At 39.7% G+C, this 18,177-nt stretch overlaps 2 protein-coding genes across 2 annotated transcripts in view; one reads left to right on the top strand and one right to left on the bottom strand.

The window, feature by feature from the left end:
- Positions 1 to 4,419, top strand: part of ush2a (Usher syndrome 2A (autosomal recessive, mild)) — a 217,029-nt gene extending 212,610 nt beyond the window's left edge. The window contains exons 92-94 of the mRNA XM_039614175.1: positions 126 to 187; positions 1,274 to 1,474; positions 1,925 to 4,419. Of these exons, the coding sequence (XP_039470109.1) occupies positions 126 to 187; positions 1,274 to 1,474; positions 1,925 to 2,014 (353 nt within the window). The 3' untranslated portion in view covers positions 2,015 to 4,419. The remainder of the gene's footprint in view (positions 1 to 125; positions 188 to 1,273; positions 1,475 to 1,924) is intronic.
- A 1,404-nt stretch (positions 4,420 to 5,823) lies between these two features.
- kctd3 (potassium channel tetramerization domain containing 3) lies at positions 5,824 to 17,978 on the bottom strand. Its single transcript, XM_031730914.2, has 19 exons — positions 17,604 to 17,978; positions 17,168 to 17,221; positions 16,278 to 16,323; positions 15,484 to 15,557; positions 15,314 to 15,372; positions 14,572 to 14,652; positions 14,225 to 14,383; positions 13,774 to 13,864; positions 13,128 to 13,318; positions 12,812 to 12,927; positions 12,540 to 12,627; positions 11,788 to 11,904; positions 11,501 to 11,671; positions 11,250 to 11,405; positions 10,860 to 10,956; positions 10,460 to 10,653; positions 10,226 to 10,364; positions 9,985 to 10,107; positions 5,824 to 9,542 (listed from the first exon to the last, which is right to left on the bottom strand). Exons 1-19 carry the CDS (start codon positions 17,672 to 17,674, stop codon positions 8,999 to 9,001), a joined length of 2,571 nt encoding a protein of 856 aa, XP_031586774.1. The 5' UTR covers positions 17,675 to 17,978; the 3' UTR covers positions 5,824 to 8,998.
- Positions 17,979 to 18,177: the final 199 nt, after the last annotated feature.

The raw sequence follows: 18,177 nt of genomic DNA, 5'->3' as shown, positions 1-18,177 counted from the left end.
CAACCTTTCTTCCTTTATTTTTTGCTATTTATCTTCTCTGCTTCCACTTCTTTCTGTACTTCTCTGCGTATACACTCTGTTTCCCTCCCTCTCTCTGTCTCTCTGTGTATCTCTCTCTCAGAGACCCTGTCCTGAGCTGTGCTCTAAGCATCACTCCGGCTCTGTGCTCCTCCCTGATCTTCCCACAGTAAGATTATTTTCTGTTCTTGCTCTCAAAGCCTTAAATGTTTATCTTACTGTCCCCCTGCAGTTTGACACTGTAGCAGACTGTGTTGAGATCAGCAGCGTTATACTTAAAAGCTACACTGTGTACACTGAGGTATGGGATGCTTGATTTTAAAGGGATGCCTGTCTGCGTATGTCTGCCTTGCTTGTGTAAGCATGCTTTGTGTGTGTGTGTGTGTGTGTCTGTGTGTGTGTGTGCATGTTACACACTGTCATATGACAGTGGTTGGCTTGTTGTGGTGTGTGAAGGTCTCTTGGTCTGTCCTCACTACAATGTTGACTTTCTTACATGTAATGAATAAAATAATCATTAAAAAAAAATTGCAGCACAGAAGGTAAAATCAGCAACTGAATATTGTGTCATAGTGTCTCTTAATGGTTTTATGACTCCAGCAAAATTACACCTACAGCAACTGCTCAGCCATGGAAACCCATGCCATGAAGCTTATGCCATACAATTCTTTCTGCTGTTAGTGCCATAGGAGGTGGGGAACTTTGCATACTCTATCACTGAGCTGCTACAGTTCTTTAACACTTCCACTGCAATAATACCACTGACAGCTTCTGATGTCTAAGAGGGAAGAAATTTCACAAACTGACTTGTTGCAATGGTGGCATCCTGTTGCAGTAAGATGCTGGAATTGAGAAAATTCTTAGAATAACAAATTGTCTCAAAAATCTTTATAAAGGCAGACTGCAAGGTTAGGTGTCTGATTTTATACACCTCTGAAAATGGGACTGAAAGCAGCCTAATTCAAAGATTAAGAGGTCTGGCACAATATTTTTGGCTATATGGTGTAATACCAACAAACTCCCATGTGTTTATTCCTCCCACAATAAACATATTCAGCTGACTTAATTTCACTCCTTGTTTTTCCTTTGTTATCCACAGGAGCTGCTGTGGCTCCTAATAAAAAAGAAATCCATACCATTGAATATTAGATCTAGAAGTATTCTCTAAGTATGTGATTTGTATAAAAGGCTTTAAACCCCAGAAACACACATCTGGTCTTTTAAATCAGCCTCTGAATAAAACTCTACTCCTCAGGGTCTGACAGACACAAAGATAGTGAGCAGCAACTCACAGTTCAGCCCCATCTCTGTGCTGCGGGTTCCCAGCCAAGCAGACCTCAGCCAGGCCTACTCCCAGCATTCCTTGCACCGCAGTGTAAGTCAGCTAATTGACAGGAAGTCAATGATGATGGAGGAAGGAAGCTGGGACAACCCACTGGCACACGATTCTGGACTGGTGAGTATGGAGTTATATTTATTATGAATTTCATTTGTTAACTACAAGTACAGAAGAGAGTAGTGATGACAATACAAACATTTTATGCTAATTATTCACCAGCCTCCTCCTCTTTTATTATAAAGTCATAAGAATTTACAATATTATGTGTTTATAGTTTTCATTAGTATCATTGCCTAGAAAATAAATGATAAGACTTTAATAAAGTTGCTTTGGGATTGTGGGTTTGACTTGCTCAATTCCTAGATGGATGCAGAATCAGTGAAATTGTACCGGAAAACAGAAATATGGACAGCTGATTTCCATGAAGCAAATATAAATGTCTTCTAAAAAAAAGAAGAAGATGTTTTCAAATTGCTGTTTTCATGCCTACTTTATTGTTTCTCTGATTGTTTTCCCCTCTTCTTTGATTCAGACCTAAATTTTGCGATCTTGTGTGGTTTCTTTCAGTATGTGGAGGAAGATGAGCTTGTGGATGCCATCAAGGCCTTAAGTTCTGTGAAAAAGGAGCACACCATGTTCACTGACACTCATCTTTAAGACCTGTCAGGTTTCACAGTTGCCATTCGGACCTAGTTGTAAAACAAACTAGTAAAACACTGTTACATGCTATTTGCACAGGCGGTGCTAAATACGATCTACTCAATTAAAAACATAAGTTAAACAACACACGTGTTATGAGGTATTAATTAAAGCAGCATCATAAACTTTCCGTCACTTCATTAGGTATACCTCTTCAACTTCTCATTTACTCACTAAATATTTAATCAGGCAATCATATGGCAACAGCTCAATGCGTTTAAACACCTAGACACAGACAAGATGAGCTGCTGAACTTCAAACTAAGCATCAGAATGTGGAAGAAAGGGGATTTAGGTGAGTATGAATGTGGCATGGTTGTTGGTGCCAGACCGGCTGGTCTGAGTGTTGAAGAAACTGCTGATTTACTTGGATTGTTTCACACAATCATCTTTAGGGTTTCCAGAGAATGGTCTAAAAAAAAAAGTGAAAAACTGTGAAAAATTTATATTTTCTGTTTTTCAGACCAGTGTCAGTTGTCTGGGCAAAAATCCCTTGTTGATCGTAGAGGTCAGAGGAGAATGGGCAGACTGTTTTGAGCTGATAGGAAGATGAGAGATACTCAAATAACTTCTCATTACAGTCAGTGTATGTAGAAGAACATCTCTGAACATCTCTGGTGCCTCTCCTGTCAGCTAAGAATAGGAAACTGAGGCTACTCATCACAGTTGGTTAATTGAAGATTGGCAAGTGTTGCCTGATCTGATGAGTCTGGATTTCTGTTGCAATGGTAGGGTGAGACTTAAGTGTAAATAACATTGAAGCATAGATCCATCCTGCATTGTAACAGTGGTTCAGACTGCAGGTGGTGCTGGTGTAATGATGTGGGGGAAATTTCCTTGACACATATTTTCTTGGGATATTTTCTGGGCCCCTTGGCACCAATTTAACATAATTTAAATGACAGTCTACCTGAGTATTGTTGCTCATTCAGCAAGTCGCAAAGCTCAAATCATTTCAAACTGTTTTCTTGAACATCAGAGGGAGTTCACTGTACTCAAATGGCCTCCACAGTCACTGATCTCAGTCCAGTAGATCATCTTTGGGATGTGGTAAAAAATAAGAGTCACATCATGGCTGTGCAGCAGACAAATCTGCAACAACATTGTGTTTTGCTATGATTTCAATATGGACCAAAATCTCTGAGGAATGATTCCAGCAACTTGTTGAATCTATGCCACGAAGAGTTAATGTAGTTCTAAAAGCAAAAGAGGGTTCCACTCATTACTCGCAAGGTGTACCTAATGAAGCAGCCAGTGGGTGGATATAAGTAATATATTAATATTCTGACAAATTTCAGATTTAGAGTTGTAAACAGATAACCAAACATAATGCAGGAAAGAGAATATAAGTATAATACAAGTATAATAAGTATAATTTTAGCCCACTTTGTGTATGACTTGAATACAGTTCACATGTGGACACAGTCAGCAGTGACACAAAATCGGTCATTATTCCGAGTCTGTTCCTTAAATGTATCCATTCGTGATTGTTATCCAGTATGTAGTATCAGACCGTGCTTATATTACGGTCCAGAAGAGCCCTTAAAGGACTCTGAGCAAATGTTCTGATTGTATTATGATACACTGTTTGCCAACTGTTAGAGGTTTAGTCGTTTTTGAAAAGTGCAGATTTACTTTAGCAGGTTTATCACCTGAGACCACCATAGAAATGAATGTTAATTAATCTGAGTCTATTCTTCATCCACCAGTAATTATGCCTAGTAAGCTTTCACAGTATAGGAGCTGTAGTTGTAATGAGAAACATGGGCTTGATGTAGTTTTATTATAAAAAATGCCAACTGTTTTTTTAATGTGTTATATGTGGCTAGGAATCACAGATGTGCCGTCTGATTGTTGCGATTACGTGAACTTGAAAGCTCAGTCTGAAATTCGGTCAGTTGTGTGTGTGCTGTTCAGTGCAATCTCAGTTTTGAGGAAGTGGCAGTGATGTAGTCAAGTCTTTCTTAGCTGTAAGTGAAGATACACGTTTGGGTTTCAAAGTGCATTCGTCTGGATTCTGAGGTATTTGTGGCTTTTGGTAATTTTCATCCTGCTATTAAGAAGATCAAAGTAAAAGTGGCAAAAAATCTCTGAAATTTAATTGTTTAGTTGTTTTTTTTATGCAGAATTGAAAGATAGCTTATATTAGATTGAATATAGAGACAGTATTTATTAATAAGAGGTGTTGGCTTTCTGTGTAATATTGATGAGTTTGATGTTTTGTGTACAATATTGAAGCCTATTGTATTATTACAAAATTATTTTTCTTCTTTTTTTTACATGATGACAGTATTATTTATGATTGTTGTATTTACAAAAGTCTTATTTATAGATGATTCATTTGTCTGTGGTTGTGTTTTTATCTGGAAAATTATAAATTTGACTATCAAAAAAATATTCTTCTTGTCTTCTTGTCTCTCATTTTTCTTTAAGGTTTTTCTTTTTACCGTAAATAAATGCAGTATTCTTGTGCCAAGCAAATTATGAACCAAATTTTTAAAAAGTCGGACTTCTTGTAGCATTTAAAAGATCCACAAATGTACCAGATTAATCTTCAAGATAATGAGGTTTAAATATTAATAAAATCATGTAGAAATGCAGTTCCAAAAAGCAAAATAGCTTGCTTATAAATAATCCTTAAAATGTATGTAGCACTTTAAATGTGCCTCAGTTGCTGTTTACACACAGTATTAATGATGGTTAAATACTACTGGATGTTACATAATGAATGAAGTCACTCTATTAAAACGGGCTCCATGGTGATCTAGCTGAAATGTAGATTTAGGAATCCTCTTTTCTGCTGAGTTAGTATAACACAGAATTGTGCCACCAGCTGCACAGGGACTCCGTTACCACACATACAGAGTCAAAAACACAAGCACAAATACACACAGGGCCGGTGTCTCCATCAAAACTATGCAGCAGTAATTTAGTTTTGCTCCTGCGTCCCTTGAGGGGACATCAAGGCAAGTTTGAAATTAACAAAGTGGCAGTAACAAGCATGCCCTCGCTCAAGGACACCAATCTGACAAGGGCACTTCTAAAACATTCACAGCCACATTCACAGCTATTGTCAGCCACAGAGTAGGGGGGAGAGGCTGTGAAAAGAGAGCTTGTGGAGTGATTGTAAGGGACAGTATGGCCCTGAGCTACACACACACACACAGACACACTCAGGGTTTTATTAAACTCATAAATCACAATGACGACAGACGCCATCGCAGAGAGGAGACTGTCTGAACGGGAAGGTTAGTGAAATGAACGCGCTGGGGAGACACACATACACACCTTTGTGACACTCAGACAAAACAACAATTGTGCACTCCGTAAGTTATCCATGCAAACCTTTCCCAGACGTGACTGACTTACGATGTATAGTATTAAAAGAAAAATAGTGTCAAAATTTTAAGTGGTAAAACTATCATAAAATCACTGGCATAAATTCACTTTCCTTTCAAGGATCTCATCATTTTTGTACATTTAGAAATATCAAATCCTAAAAAAACACCCAAACAGCATTTGTTATAAGATTAATCCTGATATCGCTTTGATGATATCTGCCCAGAAATCTCAAGTGAAATGTTTCAAGACCGCTGAAATATGATTCTTAAGCACTGATAAATGAAGTAAATGAGAATAAAAAGGTATGTTTATATCTAAATATAAATGTAAATTATGTAAATAGTTGAATATTTTTCAAGAATAACAATGTGAACATATAAAAATGAAAAAAACAGATCTATAATTTTAAGAAAGAAGCAAAACATGCTGAGTATAATCAGACGTTTTAGTGAACACAGTTGTAGTTTCAATTGCATGAACAATGTGACTCAACTTAATATTCGATCATTACTCAATGCAGCGGTAAATAATATCACGTAATGCATACACAATGTAGAAAACAAGAATGCACAGGCCTTTTTAAATAAACAGATATGTATTTCTTTGAGCTCATTAGCATCTGGCTGCCATATAATGTAAACATAGCCAGGGGAGGTTAAGGAGCAACAGATAAAAGAGACACTGCAGAAGATAAACAAATAGCTATGTGCAGAAATACTCATTTAACTGCATGTTTCTATAGAAAATAAACATTAGCAGGTTACTGTAACATTAGTCTTCATAGTGCAAATGCAAATGATGTTAGGTCCGATAGCATGATTATATAATATAGGCCTTATGTTTATATGAACAGTGTATACATCAACACACCATTAGACAAATCAATGCATCCGCATCAGGATTTTGTTCTGATTACACGTCCACATTTCACACACTTAATGTATCAAAATGTTACATCTTTGTACAAGCCGTTAGCACACGGTCAGTTCTGTTGTCATACAGAAATGATTACCAATGAAACATGTTACATTACTGCTGCTTTTGGAAAAGTGTGATTAATATTTCAGGACATGGCTATGCTAGTTAAGGTTGTCACGCACAGATATTTTTTGCTTCCAACCCTACATGGTATGCTTTAAACTAAAAGTACAAGTTACATTTAAAAAAAAAATAAAATAAAATCCCCCATCTCCGCTATCTCAGGAAGAAGTTTCAACTTTCCAATCTTAATGCATGTGAGGGTTATGTGCAATGTAGATCTGCTAATGTAATGTTAAGTGCCCATGTATCAGCCAAAACATCCGTATCGGACATTTACTGTTCTCAGTGTTGTAATGTTTATATGTTGCCAGTGCTGGCTAAAGACAGTGTGATGAAGAGCTGAAAGACTTTAAAACAGTTCACCTACTTTTTTCATATTCAAGATCTCTTTGTTTCCCTGGCACAAATTGGGGAATTTTTTTCTTTTTTTAAAAAGCAACTAAAACATAATAAACATCAGTATCACTGTTGATCCAGAATTTCACAGTACACTCATCGGTAAATCCCTAATTACTTAATATTTAATGCCACTCTTTACATCTATTTTATCCCGCTGTAAAATCATAACACAATTCTAGCCAACAGCAACGTTGGCAGGTCTGTAATGTGCCTCCACAATGAGCTCAGTTTTCACAAGCATTTGGTCACAATCTTTTTCAATTAAAACACATTAATGGGCTGATAACCCTCAAACAAGTTATATAAGGCACTGCAACAGTCATTCAACACAACACACATTTTATACCTGTTTCAAAGGGAGTAAAGTGATGTAGTGTAGGTCCTTGTTTTAGCATGAGTGTAGTGTGAAAATAAAAAAATAAATAATTAGAGTGATCTTGCACAGGCACCACTGTGAAAACAATAATAATAATAATAATAAAGCAGGAACACAGACGGTTCCTCTTACTTGTGAACTACAACAACAAGCTGACAATAAAATGTGTTCTTTCTCTCTGTTGAGACAACAAAAAGAACTTGACTGTCTATACCACAAAATACTAAAAACACATTTGCTTTTACTATTTTGTGTAAATATAATTTTTTAAGCTTCGAGCACTGAATTATCTTCTTTGAATTCCACATATAGAGCGTCTAATAAAATACCTCACATTTTTTAACATTGCAGTCCAACGCTTCACACAACTGTTTCAATTTTTGTCTTGTTTGAGGATCAAAGAGGCTGTTGAACTGCAATTAGTATAAAAGGAGATTAACAGTGTAATTTGACTGGAACTAACGGGTAAAACTGTGACAGCTGAAGTGAAAAGCAGGCACTCATCCACACGGGGGTTCAGTGTTTTTGCAGGCCGTCATCCACGTAGATTTCAGTTTGACTCGCCCGCATGTGGGAACCAGAGTTATTAATTTCTGGTGTGCATGATAAATCCACTGTTGCATAGTACTGAGCTGTCATATCCCAAACTCTGTAAAGTTGTATCGCCTGCTTGAACTTCTCGCTCTCTATTGGCTTTTTAGTATCGTTGCTTTAACAACAATAACTACTGTGTCCCGAAGTATTCTAGGATCCAAGTAGCTGCCTAGAATTCTAGTGAAGGTAACACATTTAAGGTAAGTAAAATTCGATTGCACGACAAATTGCACATAGTGTCAGAGATGCTTGATATAATCGTGGCCTCTGGTTCGGGGTCTGATCGGTTTCACTGCTCTAGTGCTGAACGGATCAGTCAGCCAATCAGGTGATCAATCACCAAATGGGGTCTAGTTTTACTGATTTGTTCCCTTTTTACACCATTATAAATGAAATCATTTGTGATAGGTAACATGTTATGACATTGTTTTAGACTAAAACATCTAAAATGACTTATATGATAATAGAGGTAACTGTTAGTTACAGATATGAAGACAGATCAGTTTAGATCAGGTTCTGAACAAAGTAATGCATACCTGATATTGGTTATTAGAAACACTTTGAAATATCTTAGTAAATGGTTAGTTACTGTTAGTGCTGTGGTATGTTATTAATGTTAATTAGTTCATGTTTTCACATTTAGAAGTGACGGACCACTCTTTTAACCGTACCTTGTCAAACAGACTTTTGTCCTGTTCTTGTAGTGGCTGTGTGTTCCTTAAGATGTTGAGTGAGCAACACATTTTTCTTTCCAGGACTGAGCCAGCAAATGATCTGATTCATGCCTAAAACTTAAAGTGCTAACAAGATTATCAGCAATCTGTTAAGACAGCCTAAAATAAACACAGACTGAGACAGGAGGAGCATCACTGGCACCTGGCAGATTTTTACGAGTGTGAGTAATCTAAGAAAAAAAGAAAAGCATTCCTGCCCTGACAGTGATGTTAGCATTGGGATGTTGTATATTTATGTTGCGCTCATTACAACATGACAGCACTCCTGTTGTGTGGGATTTGAAGAGAAACAAACATCCTGAACCATACTTTAACAAGGCTGTTGTGGAGGCGGAAAGGGCCGTCACTGCTTTTTTGCTTCGTGTTCCTCTTTTGCTCTTATATTCTGTTATCATGGTCACCTAGAGGGTGTACCTCTACGAGATAACTTCCACTGAGAGCAACAGAAAAGGTGCCCTCACAGGCTGCTGTCCTGGCTGGATGGCTCAGGTGCCAGCTTCCTATGTCGTGGTGAGGTGGACAGTTTGGTGGGGGAAGGAGAGGCATTTGAAGAAGAGTCGCTGCCACCGCCTTCTGATCCAGAGGGGACAGAGGTGAGGTGTGGAACTGGAGGAGCCCTCTTTCTCCCAAGAAAGCTTCCTTCCAGTACTCCCCTTTTCCTCACACCTCCATCAACCTTCACCGTGTCTCCTCCCGATGCAGGAGCCTCTCCTTCTTCTGACTGAGCATGTACCTTTCGCCTGACGTCACCTCCTGGAATTGGGCTGTCTGGAGGCTGCCGTGCAGATTCCTGACTGGATTCGGCTTTTGTGGCAGATACTCCAGATGCTCCAGCTGTTGTGTTACAGCTTGCACTTGTGGTACGGGAAGCCCACAGCTCCAAGACTGAGGCTCTCCTCTCACTGTCTTCAGGCCCAAAGTCACAAAGAGAGCGGCGAGCATCAGGGGTCTGCCCTGTGCTGTCCAGGACACCTCGAGTCAGGCTGAAGTTCTGGAAGTCTCTATGAAAGCATGATAATATTGACAGTCAACACTAGATAGATAATGGAACATAATGCAAACAGGGACAACTCAGCATTTCCTGAACTTACATTAGTAGAGCATAATCAAATTACTATGTTATTGAAATGCCAAGCAAAGAGACTATAAAGCCAAGTGCTTCTGTTATCGTAAGGCGCCACAAAGTTTCCATCTCTCCCTGCTCTGTTATCAGCCAACTAGCAAACACAGCAAATACATTGTGGGTGAAGAACAACCGAATTAGAAAGTGGTTAAATCGCACAAGAAAAACACTCAATCTTGCTTACTAGTCTCAATACTTGTTTTTTTTTGTTTGGTTTTTTTTTGGCTTTAAGTTTTGAAATCCTAAAGATTTCTGTTATCACCTTAGTATACTCTTATTTGAACCCTTCTAGTATAAGTGTTTGACAAATGATATTTCACCGGTAGCTGTGAAAGGACTCAGTTCGACGAGCACGGGCCAGCAGGGGGCTCTCTCTGTAGGGTCGCACAGCTCCATATGTAGCCTGGGTCTCAGGAATGGGCTCTGGTGCCTGTAACTGCAGACTGAGGTTGATGAGAGAAAAACAAGAAGTCTTTTTATGTTCATTCAAACACATCTTCTGATAATTCAGACGGCATATATAGGTTTGTAACCTCAATAAATGAGTGCTGTCTTTCTAACCTCGAACAGGACTCTCGGAGGCGTGTGTGGTGTAGCAGAGAGGGGGCGGGGCTAATGTTAGGTGTCGCACAGCGGGAGGTGCTCAGGTCACACTGGTCCAACAGCTGTAGCAGCTCCTCCTCCGTAGGCCCACCTATATCTATCAGAAACAAGAGGAGCCTCATATTAAAAACTTACTGTTTCATTAAAACAAACACAACATTCGCCTTCACATTTCTGGCTTTCCTTCCTCACCCTCTTTCTTCCTCTCTTCTCCTTTATTGGCGGTGTCCATCGCAGTGGTCAGGTCCCACATTTGGATGCTGCCATTGCCGTGACCTGTGAACAGATAGCGGCGAGGTCGGGACCCCATTCGACTGGAGCCCTCACACTCCCGTACCATGAAGCAAGTGATGGTGGTCCCATCCACTGACTGCACTTCGCAGATCCTGAGACACAAATAAAAATGTTAAATGAAATTAAGCCACGCAACCACAAAGACAAAAACTCAGTCATTTACTGGTAGTAAATTTTAAAAAGAAGTGCCAAGATCCTACAGGGACATTTAATGACAGAAAAGAAGTATCATGTATGTCAGATGATAGGAAACAAAGTCAGATAAAGGTCAGGGGAGCAGAGAGGCAGGGCATTGTACCTTTTCCCAGTTGATGAGAGCCTCACAAACAGTTTGTTGGTGATGGGGATCACCTTCTGGATAAAAACTTGCTGATCATCTCTCTCTCCAAAAGGACCTGAGAATAAAAAGCCACCTCAGTGATGTTAAGATACTGCACAAATACTGCAAAAGCCACTACGTAAACTTTAATCATAATTAAAGTTTAGTTTATTTCAGTGTCACTCCATGGAGCTTCACCAACGTATAGATACATTTTCAGTTAAGGTTAATAACGATGATGATGATGACTGGTAACTCTAACCCTAACCCTATTTTGCACAGGGGGGGGATTTCTTGTTTCTCTTATCAGTGGTGGATTAAAGAAGTTCATGTGTATTACCGTGCAAACACACTTTTGAACTCTCTCACCTATATCGTTCCCGGAGCCGTAGCTCCCGTGACTCTCTGCCTCCTCCAGAGACAGAATCTTGAAGGAAGCGAGAGGGGTGGAGCCTGGCTGTGTGGAGATCATCCCTCTGAAACGGGTTACTGTCCACGTCCGAACGTGGTTGTTATCCGCACACACTGACAGACACAAATACACAACCACATAAGATGCAGGCAGCTATTATCCTATAAAATCCTCTAAAGCCCACACCTAGACAGGAACACTTCCTCACCTGATACCAAATGTTTCTCAGACAGCATGATCTTTGTCACTGGGCTCCTGTGCACAGTGAAGGTCTGAAAGAGCTGGGGTCCTGATCCTACTGTCTCTGGGTGTTGCACGATCACTCTCACTGCTCCACTACTAGTCCCATAGGCTATCTCGATCCAGTTCCCACTCACACCTGAGAATAGGAGCAGAGAAGCGGAAAAACAAAAAGCACAATATAAATATGTACAACTAAGTAACGGTCATTTTTCTTACATTTAAATCTGTGGGAAGAAAAACTTGCCCACTCACTGGTTTTAGGTGTGAGGTAGACAGACAGTGCAGTGATGGCGTCATTGGATGGGTCGTGATAAAGCTCGGTCACCAAAAGATCGTTGTCTTTCATCCTCAGAGGAAATTTTTGCATGTCTGAAAAGAAGAAGGTTACATGTTAGCGTGTCTTTGTTGGGGCTTTATAGGCCCTTCACTGAATCAATCACTGACTCAGATCCTGGAATGAATCCTCTTAATAAATTTCAATCTTTTAGATGGGGGGGGAGGCCATTGTTGTTTTATAAGCATTTCATAGAGAATGATGAATGCATGAAGCAAAAAGAAATCTGTGTTTATTACAACTTTTCCAGAATATTTTACTATTTGTAGGTTTTGGGGTTTTTTTTTAATCTTACAGGTATTCATTTTTAATCTGCTTCGGTGCCTGAAATAATTGATACACACAACAGTGATCATCATGGATCAAAGTTACCAAGTTGCTCCTGGTTTGAAGAGAGAAAAGCAAGGGCAGTACTGCTTGGCTCACACAGAGAGGAACACCTCTGTCTGTGGCATTTGACAAGACGTAAGAGTGATCACTTTACTCATGCACTTAATTTTAAGTTATGTAAATAGTCATTATGTTAAACCTGGTTTTGGTTACCCTCCGTTAATTATCACAATAAAAATTAAATGTATCATTGTTTTGCAGCAGGGGCGTCCACTGGAATAAAAAAAAAATCGATAAACTATGTGACAGACGGAAGAAACGTGAACCTGAGTGTGTGTACCTATGTAGTAGATAGAGCCATTGTTACAGCCCAGTAGCAGGAAGGATCCTGCAGTGTCACAACTGGTGATGGGAACCACATCTTGAACCTAACAAAAAAAAAAAAAAGGGAACTCAAAATCAGATCAGTATTGGTGCCTCTCACTAGGAAGCAAATCTAAGTTAAACAAATGCACAATTCAATTATTCAGTATATCATTTATAATAAACACAAACAAGGAAAATCACAAGCACTCTGCCTTCTCTGGGTTTTACTCACATACGCTCTCCTACCTGCCAGTGCTGTGTGACAGCGTTCCACACTCCAACCTTTCCTGTATGACTGGTAGCCACCAGCTGGTTCCCGATAAAGAAGAGATCGTCAACAGGTACACCGAGACTGAAAATCCCTGGGGCAGCGCGTGAAGAGAATGAACTTTAATAAACTTGTAGAAAGCCGGAAAACTTGAATGTAGACAAAAGGTGGAGTCAGAGATTGAAGGAGGTTACAGGTGATACAAAATGGTATGTATGTATACCTATTAAAAAAATCAAGCCTAAAGGTTTAAAATGGGGGGGGGGGGTTGTGTGGTAAATGTTGTTAGCCTACCTATCTCATTACCGCTGCCTCCATCTTGGATACTCCAGAGGATGATACTGCTTTCAGAGGCGGCAGCCACCATCTTGTCTTTGTCTCCGTGTGGGCCACCCACCACCTTTGCATTGAGTGCAATACGTTCAATGGTCCAGTCAAGGTAGGGAGAGGAAAACACCTGCTGCCATCCAGAGGATTCCTTTATCCTGCAGAGAGGAGAACACAGAAATACTTTTTACCCTCTGATTATTTTTATGCCTTTCTCGTTAAGTTTTTAAATCGAGAGTGATAAACATGCACCTCTGCACTGGAACAGTTGGATTTGGTTAAGATTAAAAAAGTCTGATATATGAGCTTTCATAAATGTGAGAGTACATACCCACTCTTATTACACCTAATAAAATTTTTACCAGGTTGTCCATGTTGTAAAAAATTGATATTCGCAAAAAGAAATAATATTTTACTCTCCGTGTGGACTGTTTGCTTCAGCTATAATTAATATTTTAATCAGTTTAACTTGAATAAAACCAAAGTTGACAGCTTGAATGCTGGCACTCAGAAACATGAGACATAAAAGACAATGAATGCATGTGTGCATTATAAATTATTTAATGTGTCCCACTTTTGAGCTAGAGCTGTATGAGAAATGTTGTAATATTACCTGTAGCAGATCACAAAGTGCGCATAGGCTGCTACAATCCAGTTGTGGTGTCCTGCTATAATCAGCACCTTCCTAGGGTCAACCATGGGACCTGCACACACAAACAAAACACCATTAACCTCATGTCTTTCACAGCATGCTTAGCAAGCCTTTTTTCTGCCTAATTACTCATTTATTGGTTTCTAAATTACCTAAAATGTGATTCAGATCTCTAAAAGCAGCCAGATACTCTACTCTCTGTTTATTACCTCTAATATGTACATCACATGATACCATCATTAGCAAGGAGCAGACCAATTTGAAACTAGGCTACTTCAGTGAGTGCTACTAACGCGCTAAAAGGATGTCAGGTCATATTAGCTGTAGCACTGATGCACACACACACACAAACACACTGTACATGAACTGAACTCTCTTACTGGCATATAGATACAGGCTACAGACTACTTGCCCAGTTTGTGGCTGTCATCTGTTCCAGGCGAGGCAGAGAAGGATGGGTGAGAAAGGGGGCCAACGCGGGTGAAGCCCTCTGCTCCAATAGGGCCTGGCCGTTCATCGGAAGCAGAGCCGATGGCTGCTGACGCGGGGCTTGATTTTCGGGCAGGGATGGCTGTCAAGATTAACAGAAATTTATAAATAAAAATTCCTGCTGACTTTCACTTTTGTGCTGTTCTAGAACTTAAAAGCAGGTTATTTCCATCCTGGAACTTTTTATAGATATTTATATACATATATATAAAACCTCAGAAGGATGATCTTTCAGTTCAGTTTCAGTGTCGCTCGGTTTCACGTCTTTACCTGGGGGTGGCAGGTAACCATGGAAGAGAACACTACCACATGATGAGCGGTCCAGTTCCTCACACAACAGCAGGCGACGCACTGCACATGTATGCACACACACAAAGACAGAGGGGCAGTCAAAAAAAACCAAAGCAACAACATGCAAATTAGTATTAGGTCATTATCACAATAACATTGATATGAGTTACTTAATATAGTTACTGATGCTGATTTTCTTTTTCTTTTTTTTACTGATGGAAATTTTCCTCAGGATCTTGTTCTTTAGTTTGTTTTGCCAAAGTTCATGTCCATTTTGATTCAAATTAGATCCAAGTACTTTGTTCTGTATATAATGAGTTTAAGAAAGTGATCAGCTTTCACTGAGGTAAGCTTCCCATCTGAGTACAGAGACAATGCAGGGAAGTTACAAACACTGAAACAGGATGTAAAACAACATTAGAGTACGTGGAACTAACACTATTACAGCTGCGAGCTTGGTTAAATTGTCAGAGCCTCAAAAAAACATTCAAACTAAAGAGCAACATTTCACATTAACGACAGCAGCTCTTTGTACTATAGTCGTTCCAAAAAAAACCCAACCTACTCAACTATTATGCAATACCTGCTGATATTGGAGACATGGAGTGAATGCTGGCAAAATGTATTGGCTGCAAAACAGGTTTATTATAAGCTTTCCACAATGTTTGCACCCGTACTTGGCTGACTCTGTTTCCTGTTAAAACTTTGTTCCACAACATACCCAGAGGAGTAATCCCATAAAACTCTGCTTCATGTCTCAGGACGCTGATGTTGACACCCCTGCAGAGGGAAACAAACAGCATATTTGTTCTGTAAGTTACGAGGAACAAACCGACAGAATTACACCAAAAAATAAACAGATATTTTCTGAATATCATTAAGACTGCTCACCGCAGGTCCAGTTCTTTGGTTCGGAGGAAATTCAGTATTGGTGCAAAAGCTGTCGGATCTCTGTCAATAAATATCTGAAAGACAGAAAATCAGTTGGTAAGGACTGAAAATCCAGTAGTATGTTGCAATGGACACAAAAGCTGACTAACTATTAAGTCACTTGATTGGAGAGTTAATGAAAATGTCACGACTCTGGAGAGTTACAGTGAACATTTATGTTTATTGTTTAACATTTTTCAGAATCCACAACAAATTTAAAATCTAAAGTTATAAAGTCAGAAGCGGCCTTGCAAAAACAGCGCGTCATCCAACAGCAGAGAAGTGGATGTCACCTCATCTGCTCATCTCAGCATCATGTATCGCAGCGGTCCCCAACCTTTTTTGCGCCACGGACCGGTTTATGCCCGACAATATTTTCACGGACCGGCAATAAGGTGTCGCGGATAAATACAACAAAATAAAACTAGTGCCGGTACCGAAAAAAGAAGAAGATTATTCATAACACACGTGAAAAGACCCAGGAAAACCGAGTTAACGATAAAAACGATAACAAAATAACGCTGAAAACCGATAAAAACCATGAAAACCATACATTTCACACCTGAGCCTCAACTCTCGCGGCCCGGTCCCAAACGACTCACGGACCGGTCCGAGGCCCGGGGGTTGGGGACCGCTGATGTATCGTACTTCAGAACAGTAATGTGTAACAGACTAAATGCCATGTCCTTTTTATTTCCCTGATGTTGGATGGTGCCTGCAGATGCTGCCCCAGTTTGGAAGCAACGGCTACTCACAGCTCCAGTTTCATCCCGAAGAGTGGAGATCCTTCCACTCAGTAAACTGGAAAAGAGACACACACAGAGTTAGCTGAAGCACATCTCCATTTCCACTTACCGCCAGTGTCACCACTACAAGCAATTATTTTACAATAACAAATACTTGGCTAGCCTGTTGACACTGAAATACAAATTATTACCATATTAGTGTGTGCTGCTATTAACTATCACTATTAAGCTGAAAGAGTCTGCATGGGAAAAAAAAACTTCAGACAGCTGGCAGCAGAGCAGACAGACTGACAGACGCGCAGACAGACAGGTGCCTTGGCAGGCATTTACACTACTTGGTCAGCTGTTGTCAAACTGTGAGCCAGTCCAGTGTTTTGAGTTTGTTACGACTCTGGTATCTGCCTAGCCCCAATCAGCTGTTTAGCCTTAGAGGGTAGCATTCCTTCTAAGGCTAAAATCTGACTTTAAAAAAGTCACATATTCCAATACCTTTATTATAACATTTGCATTGAACACTTTTGCACAGAGGACTACTTTATTATGAACCTTTTTCCGGTAATAGTGAACAGTAATTCTAATCCCCTGATATTTACCATCACCGGGATTGTAACAGGATGAAGTAGGGCAGAAATGACATAATGTAACATCCATACTTAACATTAATTATGTAATATGAATGAGTGCATAGTAATATGCTCACTGAGTCTGACTGCTATTTGCATTTAGATCATTTTCTACACAGCAGCTGTAGACAATACAGAGAAGTCACACAATTTACAACTAAAGTGGAGCTTCTCATTTGGTAGCAGGAGTAAGGGAAGAGCAGTAACACAATCAGCTCCGTGTACTAACCAAATATATCCCATGTGCTTTACAAGAGTCTGGTAGCATTTACAAACCTTGAAAAGAAAGAGTCTGGGATCCACATCAGAGTCTGTCTGGAGGTGCTGAACCTGCAGTATGAAGGCGTAATAGCACAATTATAACAAAATACAGTATTGTGAAAAACAAAGTTGCATCATTAAAATCGTGACTGGGCAATCTGTCGACAAAGAGGCATAATTAGTGGTCACAACAATGACTGGTGTGGCTAAAAGAAGAAAAAAAAACTGCCTTTATTATGAAACTGATATATTGTGTATTTTCAGTGTGTACATTATCCCTCGTGTGTAAGAAAGTAGGAGTAACGATCAAGTAAACAAGCATGTGTGGTGTGTCTACTCGAGCTACATCCGTGGCTGTTTGTCCATGTAAACACACATCATTACTCACAGGAGCTCAAATTTCACAAATAATTGCCATCATCTGTCGAGGTGTCCCGCTGACGAAGCTTACCTCGTCCCACCGACGTTTAACTGAATGATCTCTCCCATCGCAGGCGTTAAACTGTTACCATTTGTGGCCATGATGAAGTGAACCAGCGAAAAGTCGCTGTTCCGTTATGAACGTTTCTGTCACGAAGGCTAGCTTGCTAACGCTCCTGTCCCCAGCTCAGCTGATGCCCCGACTCCTCAGCCTCACAGCCTCTCCTGCTTCCCCCTTCCATAAAATATCCGTTATACACGACCTATGTGAACCGCGTTGCTATCATGAAGCCTCCGCATAGTGAGCGAAGACGGGCTGGGAGTGTTTTTTAATCAAAAAGGCAGCAACACAATAATTCCTTTATTTTCCTGCGCGCTTGTTTGCATCACTGCATAGATGTAAATCGTGGATACTAGCTTGCGCAGGATTTTAGCAACGTGAAACAGCTGTACGAGCCAGCTAAAAAAAAAAAAAAAAAAAAAAGATAGTTCCCCTCTAGCAACTTCCGCTTTCGATGAAACCACGTAGTGCTGATTGCTAAAACAATGTTTTAAGGGGAAAATTATTTTTTATTAATAATTAATTAAGTATTGCTAACTGGCAC

This window comes from Oreochromis aureus, linkage group 1 (genome assembly GCF_013358895.1).
Source record: "Oreochromis aureus strain Israel breed Guangdong linkage group 1, ZZ_aureus, whole genome shotgun sequence".
NCBI classification, from domain to species: Eukaryota; Metazoa; Chordata; class Actinopteri; order Cichliformes; family Cichlidae; genus Oreochromis; species Oreochromis aureus.
The sequence above is the reverse complement of the archived record's forward strand: the minus strand, read 5'-3'. Positions and strand labels throughout refer to the sequence as shown.

Bases quoted from the DNA above. Each gene is read 5' to 3' on its own strand.
- kctd3 (XM_031730914.2), bottom strand. From the start codon at position 17,674: ATGGCCACAAATGGTAACAGTTTAACGCCTGCGATGGGAGAGATCATT. The intron at 16,324-17,167 runs GTTTGTAAATGC...TCTCTTTTCCAG, and splicing joins CCAGACTCTTTCTTTTCAAG to TTTACTGAGTGGAAGGATCT. The intron at 10,108-10,225 runs GTTAGAAAGACA...CATCAACCTCAG, and splicing joins CTCCGAGAGTCCTGTTCGAG to TCTGCAGTTACAGGCACCAG.